The 15,464-nt window shown below is 39.8% G+C and overlaps 1 protein-coding gene across 3 annotated transcripts in view; it reads right to left on the minus strand.

The window, feature by feature from the left end:
• Positions 1-15,464, minus strand: part of DYNC1I1 (dynein cytoplasmic 1 intermediate chain 1) — a 280,263-nt gene that overhangs the window by 246,692 nt on the left and 18,107 nt on the right. Inside the window, exons 5-9 of one of the 3 annotated variants that reach the window (XM_075271789.1) lie at positions 13,661-13,775; positions 11,151-11,241; positions 7,137-7,160; positions 3,474-3,533; positions 1,928-2,043 (exon numbers count right to left, since the gene is read on the minus strand). In XM_075271789.1, the coding sequence (XP_075127890.1) occupies positions 1,928-2,043; positions 3,474-3,533; positions 7,137-7,160; positions 11,151-11,241; positions 13,661-13,775 (406 nt within the window). The remainder of the gene's footprint in view (positions 1-1,927; positions 2,044-3,473; positions 3,534-7,136; positions 7,161-11,150; positions 11,242-13,660; positions 13,776-15,464) is intronic. The other 2 variants (XM_075271790.1, XM_075271791.1) reach the window with 2 other exon arrangements.

Genomic DNA, 15,464 nt, shown 5'->3' on the forward strand with positions numbered 1-15,464 from the left:
TCCATTATCACTACTGTCTATCCTCCTACTATCTCTACTGTCTATCCTCTACTATCTCTACTGTCTATCCTCTACTATCTCTACTGTCTATCCTCCTACTATCTCTACTGTCTATCCTCCACTATCACTACTGTCTATCCTCCTACTATCTCTACTGTCTATCCTCCACTATCACTACTGTCTATCCTCCTACTATCTCTACTGTCTATCCTCCATTATCACTACTGTCTATCCTCCTACTATCTCTACTGTCTATCCTCCATTATCACTACTGTCTATCCCCCACTATCTCTACTGTCTATCCTCCATTATGACTACTGTCTATCTTCCTACTATCTCTACTGTCTATCCTCTACTATCTCTACTGTCTATCCCTCACTATCTCTACTGTCTATCCCTCACTATCTCTACTGTCTATCCCCCCACTATCTCTACTGTCTATCCAGCCACTATCTCTACTGTCTATCCTCCTACTATCTCTACTGTCTATCCCCCATTATCACTACTGTCTATCCTCCACTATCTCTACTGTCTATCCTCCCACTATCGCTACTGTCTATCCCCCCACTCTCTCTACTGTCTATCCCCCCACTATCTCTACTGTCTATCCCCCCACTATCTCTACTGTCTATCCTCCTACTATATCTACTGTCTATCCTTCACTATCTCTACTGTCTATCCCCCCCACTATCTCTACTGTCTATCCCCCCACTATCTCTACTGTCTATCCAGCCACTATCTCTACTGTCTATCCTCCTACTATCTCTACTGTCTATCCCCCCACTATCTCTACTGTCTATCCCCCATTATCACTACTGTCTATCCTCCACTATCTCTACTGTCTATCCTCCCACTATCGCTACTGTCTATCCCCCCACTCTCTCTACTGTCTATCCCCCCACTATCTCTACTGTCTATCCTCCTACTATATCTACTGTCTATCCTTCACTATCTCTACTGTCTATCCCCCCCACTATCTCTACTGTCTATCCCCCCACTATCTCTACTGTCTATCCTCCTACTATCTCTACTGTCTATCCTCCTACTATATCTACTGTCTATCCCTCACTATCTCTACTGTCTATCCCCCCACTATCTCTACTGTCTATCCACCCACTATCTCTACTGTCTATCCTCCTACTATCTCTACTGTCTATCCCCCCACTATCTCTACTGTCTATCCCCCATTATCACTACTGTCTATCCTCCACTATCTCTACTGTCTATCCCCCCACTATCTCTACTGTCTATCCTCTACTATCTCTACTGTCTATGCTCCACTATCTCAACTGTCTATCCTCCCACTATCGCTACTGTCTATCCCCCCACTATCTCTACTGTCTATACTCCACTATCTCTACTGTCTATCCTCCAACTATCTCTACTGTCTATCCTCCGACTATCTCTACTACAGTATCTATCCTCCATTATCACTACTGTCTATCCTCTACTATCTATCCTCCACTAACTCTACTGTCTATCCTCCTACTATCTCTACTGTCTATCCTTCACTATTTCTACTGTCTATCCTCCCACTATCTCTACTGTCTATCCTCCCACTATCTCTACTGTCTCTCCTACCACGATCACTACTGTCTATCCTCCACTATCTCTACTGTCTATCCTCCCACTATCTCTACTGTCTCTCCTACCACGATCTCTACTGTCTATCCTCCACTATCTCTACTGTCTATCCTCCCACTATCTCTACTGTCTCTCCTACCACTATCTCTACTGTCTATCCTCCACTATCTCTACTGTCTATCCTCCTACTATATCTACTGTCTACCTCCCCCCCTCCACATTCTCTATCTCTACTGTCTATCCATCTAGATACAGCACAGCCTTCCCTAACAATATAATAGCATTTATTATACATGCAGTATGTAATGACACATCAAAAATAAATAATGGCGGGCGAAGTCACCTTCGGTTTGGTGTGCGTTCACCGGTGTCTGCGTCTCCTTTGAATACGACACAACTTCACGCGGCAGGAAATCCACCTGTGTGATCTTAGAGACTCCGAGTTTAATCATTCTCCGTCTGTGAAGAAGGAAAGGAAATAATAATTGAATATTCATGACAATAAACACACCGAGACATGGATGGTGATGGGATGGCGGCTGTTAGTGTTGGTGAGATATCATAGTCTATGGGATGGCAAATTTACATAGTGTCATATAAAGCGTGCTGGGATATTCTGTACTTGAGAACTGGCTGTGAAGGTCAGTAACTCTTACAGATGTAGCAGAGCTGAATGCGTCATTCAACAAAAATCTTGAATGTCTCTGCTGCATCGTCAGGCATGGATATCGTGATAGGTTTCTGAGTATACCTTTGTAAATAGCATTGTGGTAGAACACTGAGTTGTGTCTGTCCACAAACTTAGCTCTGCTACATCTGTATATACGGTAGTCAAAAAGATAACAATGTACCTGTGTTGAATTTATCAGTTAACTAGTGTCCACTTCTACTTGCTGCATAGAAATAACTAGTATAGTGACATGTGCACGATCTAAGGATATCAAGTGGGAATGCCACTCACTTCCTAAGTGAAGGCACCTACACCTACAAAGTACATGACCTTAGAGACTACACGTAGTAAGATTTTTTAAAAGTAGATCTGTCAGAATTAAAATATTGCTCTATCTGCAAGTATCACATTTCAGAGCTGGAGCAGTTGAGTAGATTGATATATAAGTTTATGGGGATATTTTTAGTATAACCTGTAATGAATGGATTTCAATTCCTGCTTGCTCTGGGTCAAGGAGTTCAGTGGGCGGTCTCAGTAATCAAATGAACCACCCACTGGACTCCTAACCCCAGAGCAAGCGGGAAGTCAAACTTATACTGAATATTTACACACAAAATAATATATCAATTTGCTCAGCAACTCCTCCTCTATAAGATGCTGCAGTCAGATAATGCTACAAGTGCAATTTGACAGTTTTTGCACCAACCTTTTTAATATTTAGAATCTGATGCCAAAGCATAGTTTTGTAAGACACATTCTACCAATGTAAGCACCTAAAAAGGATCTGACAAGTGACTACCATAGCCCAACCTGATAACGCTTTGTGATACTGTAGTGAATTGTGCTAAATGACAAACTCGGCCCTGCTATAGCTATATACCGTAGCTAAGCTTAGTACTGCATCACTAAATAGTGAGATCCCAGAACAGATCGGTAGAGTTCGATATTATAAATGGAGGACAATTAACTTAACATCAGTCCCCAGCAACTTACTGACTGTTTCCAAATAGTAATTTTTATCTACACTACAAATAAATATACAAAAATATTCAAAGACAGCAAATGAGATGAGAAAAAAAAAATTACAAGGAAACCGGTCTTAATTAAGAGTAGAGTTTCACTTTAATCAGTTTTTATGGGACAATAATCCCTACTCTCCTTATAGAAAATATGACCACAATACTAAACTCTAATCTCTACCATAAATACTGGAACATACCCGAGTTCAGACTCTGAATGGAGCTGCAATACGGAGGGGTCAGTGTCCCACTGCAGGGTCCTGTATATGTCCAAAAGGTAGATGAATGTAAAAATATCACACAAAGACTAGAATAAAAAGTTAATAAAAAAGACGTCTAGACAGCAGCATGCAAATACTGGTCATGTGATGGAGGAAAGGTGGAGACATGCAGCAAAACCATGCAACATCCTGCAGGACATGAAAACAGAAAGTGCTTCATGCAAAGCGCAAAATCGCTCAGATCAATAGGGGGCAGTAGTAGTAGTTATATTCTTGTATATAGGGGTAATATTATAGTAGTTATATTGTTGTATATAGGGGTAGTATTATAGTAGTTATATTCTTGTATATAGGAGGCAGTATTATAGTAGTTATATTCTTGTACATAGTAGCACTATTAGGGCTCGTTCACACGGTGTAACGTGCCGCGAGATTTGGCACGTGTACGCCACGTGACCCTTTGCGTGCCGTACACGCTCCCATTGAGTTCAATGGGAGCGGGGATCGTATGCGCCGCGCTAGTTTGCGGCTGTGCATTTATTCACGGCCGCAAACTAGCGCGGCGCATACGATCCCCGCTCCCATTGAACTCAATGGGAGTGTGTACGGCACGCAAAGGGTCACGCGGCGTACACGTGCCAAATCTCGCGGCACGTTACACCGTGTGAACGAGCCCTTATAGTAGTTATATTGTAGTAGTTATATACTACTGTTGTATATAGGAGTAGTATTATGGTAGTTATATTCTTGTACATAGGAGTAGTATTATAGTAGTTATATTCTTGTACATAGGAGTAGTATTATAGTAGTTATATTCTTGTACATAGGAGCAGTATTATAGTAATTATATTCTTGTACATAGGAGCAGTATTATAGTAGTTATATTCTTGTACATAGGAGCAGTATTATAGTAGTTATATTCTAGTACATAGGAGCAGTATTATAGTAGTTATATTCTTGTACATAGGAGACAGTATTATAGTAGTTATATTCTTGTACATAGGAGGTAGTATTATAGTAGTTATATTCTTGTACAGAGGAGCAGTATTATAGTAGTTATATTCTTGTACATAGGAGCAGTATTATAGTAGTTATATTCTTGTACATAGGAGCAGTATTATAGTAGTTATATTCTTGTACATAGGAGCAGTATTATAGTAGTTATATTCTTGTACATAGGAGCAGTATTATAGTAGTTATATTCTTGTACATAGGAGCAGTATTATAGTAGATATATTCTTGTACATAGGAGCAGTATTATAGTAGTTATATTCTTGTACATAGGGGGCAGTATTATAGTAGTTATATTCTTGTACATAGGGGGTAGTATTATAGTAGTTATATTCTTGTACATAGGAGCAGTATTATAGTAGTTATATTCTTGTACATAGGAGTAGTATTATAGTAGTTATATTCTTGTACATAGGAGTAGTATTATGGTAGTTATATTCTTGTACATAGGAGTAGTATTATAGTAGTTATATTCTTGTACATAGGAGTAGTACTATAGTAGTTATATTCTTGTACATAGGAGCAGTATTATAGTAGTTATATTCTTGTACATAGGAGTAGTATTATAGTAGTTATATTCTTGTACATAGGAGCAGTATTATAGTAGTTATATTCTTGTACATAGGAGTAGTATTATAGTAGTTATATTCTTGTACATAGGAGCAGTATTATAGTAGTTATATTCTTGTACATAGGAGTAGTATTATAGTAGTTATATTCTTGTACATAGGAGTAGTATTATAGTAGTTATATTCTTGTACATAGGAGTAGTATTATAGTAGTTATATTCTTGTACATAGGAGTAGTATTATAGTAGTTATATTCTTGTACATAGGAGCAGTATTATAGTAGTTATATTCTTGTACATAGGAGCAGTATTATAGTAGTTATATTCTTGTACATAGGGGGCAGTATTATAGTAGTTATATTCTTGTACATAGGGGTAGTATTATAGTAGTTATATTCTTGTACATAGGAGCAGTATTATAGTAGTTATATTCTTGTACATAGGAGTAGTATTATAGTAGTTATATTCTTGTACATAGGAGTAGTATTATAGTAGTTATATTCTTGTACATAGGAGTAGTATTATAGTAGTTATATTCTTGTACATAGGAGCAGTATTATAGTAGTTATATTCTTGTACATAGGAGCAGTATTATAGTAGTTATATTCTTGTACATAGGGGCAGTATTATAGTAGATATATTCTTGTACATAGGGGGCAGTATTATAGTAGTTATATTCTTGTACATAGGGGGCAGTATTATAGTAGTTATATTCTTGTACATAGGAGCAGTATTATAGTAGTTATATTCTTGTACATAGGAGTAGTATTATATGAGTTACATTTTTGCACATTGGGCAGTATTATAATAATTGTATTGTTAAACTATTGAGTAATATTAATATATGTTAAGACGTCATACATAGTAGCACTGCCCTGGTTAGGACTAGGCATATATCCAGAAACTGTTATGGGGCTCTTGACATTTGGAAATCTATGTCTCAAGGGGGTTAATTTTAGTATGAAATATTTTGTTTATTATGAGTAAATGTATCTATCTACATACAGTGCACTCATTATCTGAACTGGTAATGTCATGCAAACACATGAAAGGCACAACATAGTGAGGGCTGCAACAAAAGTAAAGCGGAAATACAGAATTAGACAACATATAGTAATGTGATCTCATATATAATGCTTGACCCCTATATGTTGAATTATCCATTCCTACCACTGGTACCTACAACAAGGTCAGGACGTAGTTAACAGATTGTTCCATAGCTCAAGGAATATTCCAGGCAATTTCGATATTGTGTCTGATGGATTGACTGCGTATGTGGGGGGAGACATGGCCCAAAGAGTCCCAAAGCAAGGATCTGTGTCATGCTTGACACTAAACATATTATATATATTATCTTTACCTTTACCTATGTTACCATTACTTATAAAATCCCATACAAACAGATTTTAAAGGGGTATTACACTACACTATGGAACAACCCCCTTTAAAGATATGGTAAAATTTCTGACTGCCTGCAGCCACCACTAGAGGGAGTACACTGCGTACTGTTGATGTAGAGAATTCTACATCCAGTATGCATTAGACTCACAAGCTCCCCCTAGTGGTCGCTGCATGTTTTATATCTGTGCTTCTGCAGGGAATGTGGACCTCTGTATCAGAAAAACAGATCAATGATGTTAAACCTACTGTGTATATTAAGAAAATAAACTGGGACCTAAAATTACGAGATTATACCAGGCAGTATTAACTTTTCACAGACTGAATCGATATAAAAAGTTGAGTAACACTTCAAATACTTGACTTTACTCTTTTACAAACAATTAATAGCAATTATTTTGCAACAGTTTCTTTCTCTAGTCACATTCAGAGCAGCATTCAAAATTCTACCGGTTGCACTTGGAAACAGACAACATTGTATCTCCACTCTGCTGTCAGACATGTGACCTAACCGTTTCTTGAGTTCAGCTTTGGATGTGAGCGGAGAAGAAATCCTATAACATGAAGTCAGTAAATCGATTACAGAACATTTTATGTAGATCTTATCTGTGGAAGGTTCACAGTTCATTCAATGCTCACATATAATAACACAGACACTTTCTTACCCCGCGAGGCCGCTCTGAATATTCCTGGGAATAGGAAATAAAACAGTCTCTTTTTTATCCATAGTATTACATGAGTCACATGTGTGTTACAGTGTAGCGCCCCCAGAGGCCTGCTGAAGGGGGTGCCAAAAATTATCTGTGACCTGCATGAATCCTGATATTTTATTGTATAGAAGGATTATTGAAACAGTGTATATTATTTTATGGATGAAGTTATTACCCGATCACTGTATGGGAGTAGTATTTGAGCACTGTATGGTAGTATTATGTGAGTATTGTATTCCTTAGCTGCTATGGACTCCTAGTATCTTCTCTTCTCAGCATATGTGTGTCTACGTCTGTATTATATTACTGTGTATTATCCTGTATCTGTATTACTTTGCTGCTGTAACATGCTGAAATTTCCCCAATGTGGGACTATTAAAGGATTATCTTATCTTATTCTCTAAACACTGTATGGTGGTATTATTTTAGTATGGCAGTACAATTTCAGCAGTGTATAGTAATATTATATGAACACTGTATTGCTGTATTATATGACCAATGTATGGTGATATTATTGAACACTGTATAGTACTATTATTTGGGCACAGTATGGTAGAATTATTTGTACACTGTATGGTAGTATTATTTAAAGACTGTATGGCAGTATGCATTCAACACTGTAAGGTGGTATTATTTAATCAGTGAATGGTAGTATTATTTAAAGACTGTATGGCAGTATGCATTCAACACTGTAAGGTGGTATTATTTAATCAGTGAATGGTAGTATTATTTGAGCTCTGTATTGTAATATTATTTGAATGCTGTATGGTAGTATTTTTTTTAACTCTATATAGCAGCATTCAATCAGCGCCGTAAGGTGGCTTTATTTTAAAACTGTATGGTAGTATTATGTCAGGACTGAACAAAGGCTACCAGCTGCAGCTAAAAGGAACTTCAACTTTAATAAGTCACATGAACTCCACATCAGACATGACACCAGCAGGACTTGCTTACGTATTTCAGGTTTACAACAAACCTTTAATATAATTTCAACACTATATGGCAGTATTCTCTGAACATGATACGGTGGTTTTAATTAAAGACAGTTTGGCAGTAGTCTTTAAGCACTGTGTGGCAGTATTTTTTTGAGCTCTGTATGGCAGTATTATTTAAGCACTTTATGGTAGTATTACTGAACCACTATATAATAGTATTATTTAATCACTGTATCGTAGTATTAATTGAGCACTTTATGGTAGTATTATTGAACCACTATATAATAGTATTATTTAATCACTTTATAGTAGTATTATTTAGTGATATTTTATGTAGTGTATTCTATGGTGGTATTTACATTGTACCGCACTGGTATTTAGATGCTATACAATATTTTTACAATGCATGGTGTTGGCAGCATTATCTATTATTTTGTATTAAGGTAATTGCAGTGTTATTTAGGTAACATATGCCACTATTACTTGTATCTAGACATTGTATGGTGTGATTATGTGAATTCTGTATGGGTCTACATCACCAGGAGGGGGACACCTGCAGGTTGTACCTTGCAGGACACCATACCATTCCTTTTCCTTTGCTAAACCATTGTATTCTCACACGTTGTGTTTCTTCGTTACAGATTTATCACTTCCCGTCTATATTAACCCTCTGTATATCTTTCAGATGATTCATACTTGTAAGCCCCCCAAAAATCTGACAATAAGCCCAACCCCTGCTGTAATATTCAGCCCAGTTTTCTTTACCATACAATAATAGGGGGAGAAAATTGGGCTTGGATTTAGAGGAATTTATTAATTCAATGTATTAAAACTAAAAAGTAAAATCCATCATTTTTTGTAATTTGTTAATATTTTCTGATTTTTTTATTGTTTTTCTACCCATGATTTATGGGGGCGGCCATCTTGCCTGCCTCTGCTCTGTTAACAGCATCTTTACAGAATCGCATGGCCATAGACAGCAATAGGCAGAATCCAAGTCATTGAGGTCTATGGGAGAGTTTTCTAGACATGTGCAGGGAGGGGGAGGAGACAAGCTGTGACATCATCATCTATTGTAATCATGTCTGTGATGTAAGTGAAGTGACTGCTGCAAAGAAAACCTTTACAGAAATGGCTAGTTCCAGTCTATTATTAGGCTTAGTGGTAGGAATTGAAATTGAAGGATATAGTACTTTTTTAGATAGATAGATACATAGATAGATAGATAGATAGATAGATAGATAGATAGATAGATATTTTTACACAACGCCAGAACTTGTCCCAGCGACTGAATAGCAATATAGGCCAATACTGTATGAGTGTGAATGTAGCAGTGAATGGCGGCACTGTCTGCTGTAATCTGCCTCCATTGTAGTATAAGTGGCCTCATCATGTGCGCCATTGTCTCTCTGCGGGGTAATGATAGAGCGCTCCTGCTTTGTTGATATCCAGATTTTATGGGCGCGGTAATTTAATAAACAACCATAATAATAGTTATAATGTCGCTTTATTAAACCAGACACCAGCAAATCTTCTTCACTGCCGGATGTGATAGAACGGATCAGCTTGCGGAGAGATTTGCTATGGTGTAAAACCCAGGCTAGAATCGGGGGACCACCGCCAACACAATGATTTCCTATGCAAAGTAGATTGCAAACACAGCACAGTGGATACAGTTGTATCCAGACTAGACAATGTTCTGTGAGCTCAACAACCTGAACTCTAGACTGATACATTGTAGCAAACGAGCAGAGAGCTTTGTACAGCTCCGGCTGATGTGTTGAGCTCACAGAACATTGTCTAGACTGGATACAATTGCTCTCTCTTAAACCCTTTAATACTGTTATATACTAAATTACAATAGTATGGGACTACACAATCTTCTGTGAGCTAAACATAATGGATTCCAGGCTGACAAATGTTACCTTCACTGATACATTGTAACAAACAACAAAGCTGTGTGCTGCTGATGGGGTTACAAGGTCATCTCCAGTGGTTACAAGTGTTACATCTAGAGATCTGGAAAATGATGAGCCATATAGGAGTATATATAGGATGAGTATATAGGAGAAATGGTGCTTTTTACTTCTGAACACCCTATAACTATGCCCCTGGATAGACATATAGGTAGATATGAGATGGATGGATAGATAGATAGATAGATAGATAGATAGATAGATAGATAGGAGAGAGATAGATAGATAGATAGATAGATAGATAGATAGATAGGAGAGAGATAGATAGATAGATAGATAGATAGATAGATAGATAGATAGATAGATAGATGGATAGATAGATAGATAGATAGATAGATAGATAGATAGATAGATAGATATGAGATAGATAGATAGATAGATAGATAGATAGATAGATAGATAGATAGGAGACAGACAGATAGATAGATAGATAGATAGATAGATAGATAGATAGGAGATAGATAGATAGATAGATAGATAGATAGATAGATAGATAGGAGATAGATAGAAGATAGATAGATAGATAGATAGATAGATAGATAGATAGATAGATAGGAGATACATAGATAGATAGATAGATAGATAGATAGATAGATAGATAGATAGGAGATAGATAGATAGATAGATAGATAGATAGGAGATAGATAGATAGATAGATAGATAGATAGATAGATAGATAGGAGATAGATAGATAGATAGATAGATAGATGATAGATAGATAGATAGATAGATAGATAGATAGATAGATAGGAGATACATAGATAGGAGATAGATAGAGAGACCGACCATAGGGCCATCAGTTAACCATTTCCCACCTCTATGGGTGTCAGTCCTACTTCTATATACCCCTGGTTGGACACACACTGACCTAGTACCGATCCTGGTGCCACATGTCATGATCTGTTAGTATGACAAGCATGAGCACATTAATATGGCGGTGAGTGAAATGCGTGGTGTGCAGCGTGATGGTAATGGATGGTGTGGGTGTCGATCGTGCTCTGCAGGTTATACGTTACATACCTACAGTCACATGCATCAGGACAGGACAGACCACTTACCTCCCCATTATTGTGCCATCCACTGAGTCCTGACTGCCGGCCTCGCTGGGCGTGCTCACTGACTTGGATGATGGCGATATTGGGGTGGGGACTGAAATGATGAAAGTAAAAGTTATCCCTTATTATTAAATCTCATGACGGAGGTCACCTACATTCCTACAGACCGTGATGTGCCCAGATGGGTATGGATATGGCTATGTCCTGTCTACTATCTACACACCATACTCTTGTGGTTACCTCCAAGTAGTGTTGGACTGGCCCGTCAAAGTACCAGAGGATCCTCCAATGGTCCGCCATAAGATGCCCAAAATTGAAGGGTATTATGGTCTATTTCCTAGGGGTTGTATTTTATCTGGTGGGCTCAAGGGACCTGAGCCCGACACGGTGTCCAACACGTCTCTAGTGTCCCCCCATTGCCCAACCCCATGTAGTCTGCCTTTAACCACTTTCCCAATCCTTCATACAATACTCACTGACCCCCCCTCACCTTCTTCTGACTCCTTATAGATTACAAGCTCATATGAGCCGGGTTTTCTGTCCCTGTCAATCACGTAAAGTAAATGTCTTGATAATATATAGCTATGATACAGTCCTATGAAAAAGTTTGGGCACCCCTATTAATCTTAACCATTTTTAGTTCTAAATATTTTGGTGTTTGCAGCAGCCATTTCAGTTTGATATATCTAATAACTGATGGACACAGTAATATTTCAGGATTGAAATGAGGTTTATTGTACTAACAGAAAATGTGCAATATGCATTAAACCAAAATTTGACCGGTGCAAAAGTATGGGCACCTCAACAGAAAAGTGACATTAATATTTAGTAGATCCTCCTTTTGCAAAGATAACAGCCTCTAGTCGCTTCCTGTAGCTTTTAATCAGTTCCTGGATCCTGGATAAAGGTATTTTGGACAAACAATTCAAGTTCAGTTAAGTTAGATGGTCGCCGAGCATGGACAGCCCGCTTCAAATCATCCCACAGATGTTCAATGATATTCAGGTCTGGGGACTGGGATGGCCATTCCAGAACATTGTAATTGTTCCTCTGCATGAATGCCTGAGGATTTGGAGCGGTGTTTTGGATCATTGTCTTGCTGAAATATCCATCCCCGGCGTAACTTCAACTTCGTCACTGATTCTTGAACATTATTCTCAAGAATCTGCTGATACTGAGTGGAATCCATGCGACCCTCAACTTTAACAAGTTTCCCGGTGCCGGCATTGGCCACACAGCCCCAAAGCATGATGGAACCTCCACCAAATTTTACAGTGGGTAGCATGTGTTTTTCTTGGAATGCTGTTTCTTTTTGGACGCCATGCATAACGCCTTTTTTTTATAACCAAACAACTCAATTTTTGTTTCCAAAATGAAGCTGCCTTGTCCAAATGTGCTTTTTCATACCTCAGGCAACTCTATTTGTGGCGTACGTGCAGAAACGGCTTCTTTCTCATCACTCTCCCATACAGCTTCTATTTGTGCAAAGTGCGCTGTATAGTTGACCGATGCACAGTGACACCATCTGCAGCAAGATGATGCTGCAGCTCTTTGGAGGTGGTCTGTGGATTGTCCTTGACTGTTCTCACCATTCTTCTTCTCTGCCTTTCTGATATTTTTCTTGGCCTGCCACTTCTGGGCTTAACAAGAACTGTCCCTGTGGTCTTCCATTTCCTTACTATGTTCCTCACAGTGGAAACTGACAGGTTAAATCTCTGAGACAACGTTTTGTATCCTTCCCCTGAACAACTATGTTGAACAATCTTTGTTTTCAGATCATTTGAGAGCGGGCTGTCCATGCTCGGCGACCATCAAACTTAAATGAACTTGAATTGTTTTGTAGAAAGAAATGGTCCAAAATCCCTTCATCCAGGATCCAGGAACTGATTAAAAGCTACAGGAAGCGACTAGAGGCTGTTATCTTTGCAAAAGGAGGATGTACTAAATATTAATGTCACTTTTCTGTTGAGGTGCCCATATTTTTGCACCGGTCAAATTTTGGTTTAATGCATATTGCACATTTTCTGTTAGTACAATAAACCTCATTTCAATCCTGAAATATTACTGTGTCCATCAGTTATTAGATATATCAAACTGAAATGGCTGCTGCAAACACCAAAATATTTAGAACTAAAAATGATTAAGATTAATAGGGGTGCCCAAACTTTTTCATAGGACTGTATATGGATTTGCCATTGATATGTGATCATTGGAGGTGCAATTGCTCAGTAAAGTACAGCGCCCCCTTCAGTTTCTTCCATAACTGCACCCATCCTAGCCATGCAGGAATTACATTTTGTGATGCCATGCTACCCAAGGCCTAGTGCAAGGTTCCCCTTTAAGAAAACCGTGCCTCCATAAATTGAACACATTGTAAGGGATCACAAATCGGCTTCTCCCAGATGCATTGACATAATTATGTGAAGATTTACTAAAATTAGGGAAAGCAATGACTCCTGGTTAGGCACATGCCCTGCTGTGGGTGTTAAATGGGTACTCTAAAACAGGGATACCTAAGGGGGGCTCCGGAGAGATCCCGATGCTCTGCAGTAAAGCCTCCGTCTCCCGTCTTTTGCGGTCCAGGTCCGTGTCTTCATGAATAGGTTCTGTTTTTTGCTGCTGTTCAGCCTATAGAAAATAATATTCGGTTTTACATACTGCAAAGATATAAGTATATACAGGTATATATGCTGTGTAAATGTCCAGGTGCCCTGAGATCATGGGGTGGGCTAGAGATCAGGGCCGGCTCCAGGTTTTTATGCGCCCTTGGGCGACAGAGCCTCAGTGGGCCCCCTTGTAAAGGAGGTGGGGGAGTCGAGATGAAGCGAGTGACGTCACGCAGGAGTGTGGCGTCACCAATGCCATACCTCCCAATTTTTAAAGAGCAGAAAGAGGGGTAAAATGTGCGGCGCACTCTTTGCGCCGTGGCAAATTTGGCTCCACCCACTTTTATGTTGATTCCGCCCATTCTCATTCATTTATCATGTGCTCCCACACAGTATAATCCTCCTACAGTCACCCGTAAATTATATGCCCCCCCCTCCATCTCTCCCCTAGTTTCATATACACCCTTCCTCTGCCCCCAGTTTCATGTCCCCCCTCCATCTCTGTCCCCAGTTTCTTCACGTTCTCCCCCTTCATCTGCCCACAGTTTCATGTCCCCCGTCTCTGTCCCCAGTTTCATGCCGTTCCCCCCCTTCATCTGCCCCAGTGTCATGCCGTTCCCCCCTCCCCTTCATTTGCCCCCCCCAGTTTCATTGGGCCCCCTCCATCTCTGTCCCCAGTTTCATGCCATTCTCTTCCCACCCCCTTCATCTTCCCCAGTGTCATGTCGTTCCCCCCCTCCCCTTCATTTGCCCCCCAGTTTCATGGGCCCCCTTCATTATGTTCCACCTTAATATTTAATACAAAACAAACACACTCACCTCCCATCGTTCCCCCAACGGTCCTCTCTCCGCTCTCTCACTCCATTCACATAGGCGATTAAAGCAGGAGCTGTGAGCTCAGCTCCTGCTTTAAAACTGCGGCCCAGCTTGCGTGTGTAGGCGCGATGTGATGACGTCATCGCGCCTACACACGCAAGCCGGGCCGCAGCTTTAAAGCAGGAGCTGAGCTCACAGCTCCTGCTTTAATCGCCTATGTATTCAGCTCATCGGCGTCCGTCGGACGCCGATGAGCTGAAATCGGGACAGGCAAGTGCTGGGGCGGGCAAGTGCCGGGGGGCCCCCAGAGGCACTGTGGGCCCCGGCACTTGCCCGACTATGCCGTGCGCTGACTCCGGCCCTGCTAGAGATATAGCTCAGGGTTGCTTAGGCTTGGTTTACATGCCAGGCTCTCCGTTGTTCAAGTCTGCCGGGGGACCTGGTTTTGGAAATCGCAGCATGTCAATTACTGTATATCTACGGAAATGGCTTTCCCGTAGATATAATTGTAACAGAAAGTCCCCGGGGGAATACTCCGCGAACTTGCAGTTCAAAGCGTTGCGGGAAGAACCCCAATGCGTTCCCGCCACGTTTTTTTTCTGCAGCACTTTAGCGCTGTGGATCGTCCCGTGGGGCCTTATCCTTTGTTGTGTTTTACAGGTGCTTGGACTAAAAATGAATTTATCCAAAATAATCCGCAGCTTACAGGATGACATTTGCTCATTTTTTTGACCAGATAAATTGGACCTTTCACTTCTATCTTTAATAGACATCGCCCCACCATTCCTGAGCAGTTTATACTTAGTATAAGAAAGTCAAATGTCTGTTGCCCAGAGCAACCAATCACAGCGCAGCTTACATTCTGCCAAAGCAGAATTTGAAATGAAAGCTGTGC

Source organism: Leptodactylus fuscus, chromosome 4 (assembly GCF_031893055.1).
Source record: "Leptodactylus fuscus isolate aLepFus1 chromosome 4, aLepFus1.hap2, whole genome shotgun sequence".
Classification (NCBI taxonomy): domain Eukaryota; kingdom Metazoa; phylum Chordata; class Amphibia; order Anura; family Leptodactylidae; genus Leptodactylus; species Leptodactylus fuscus.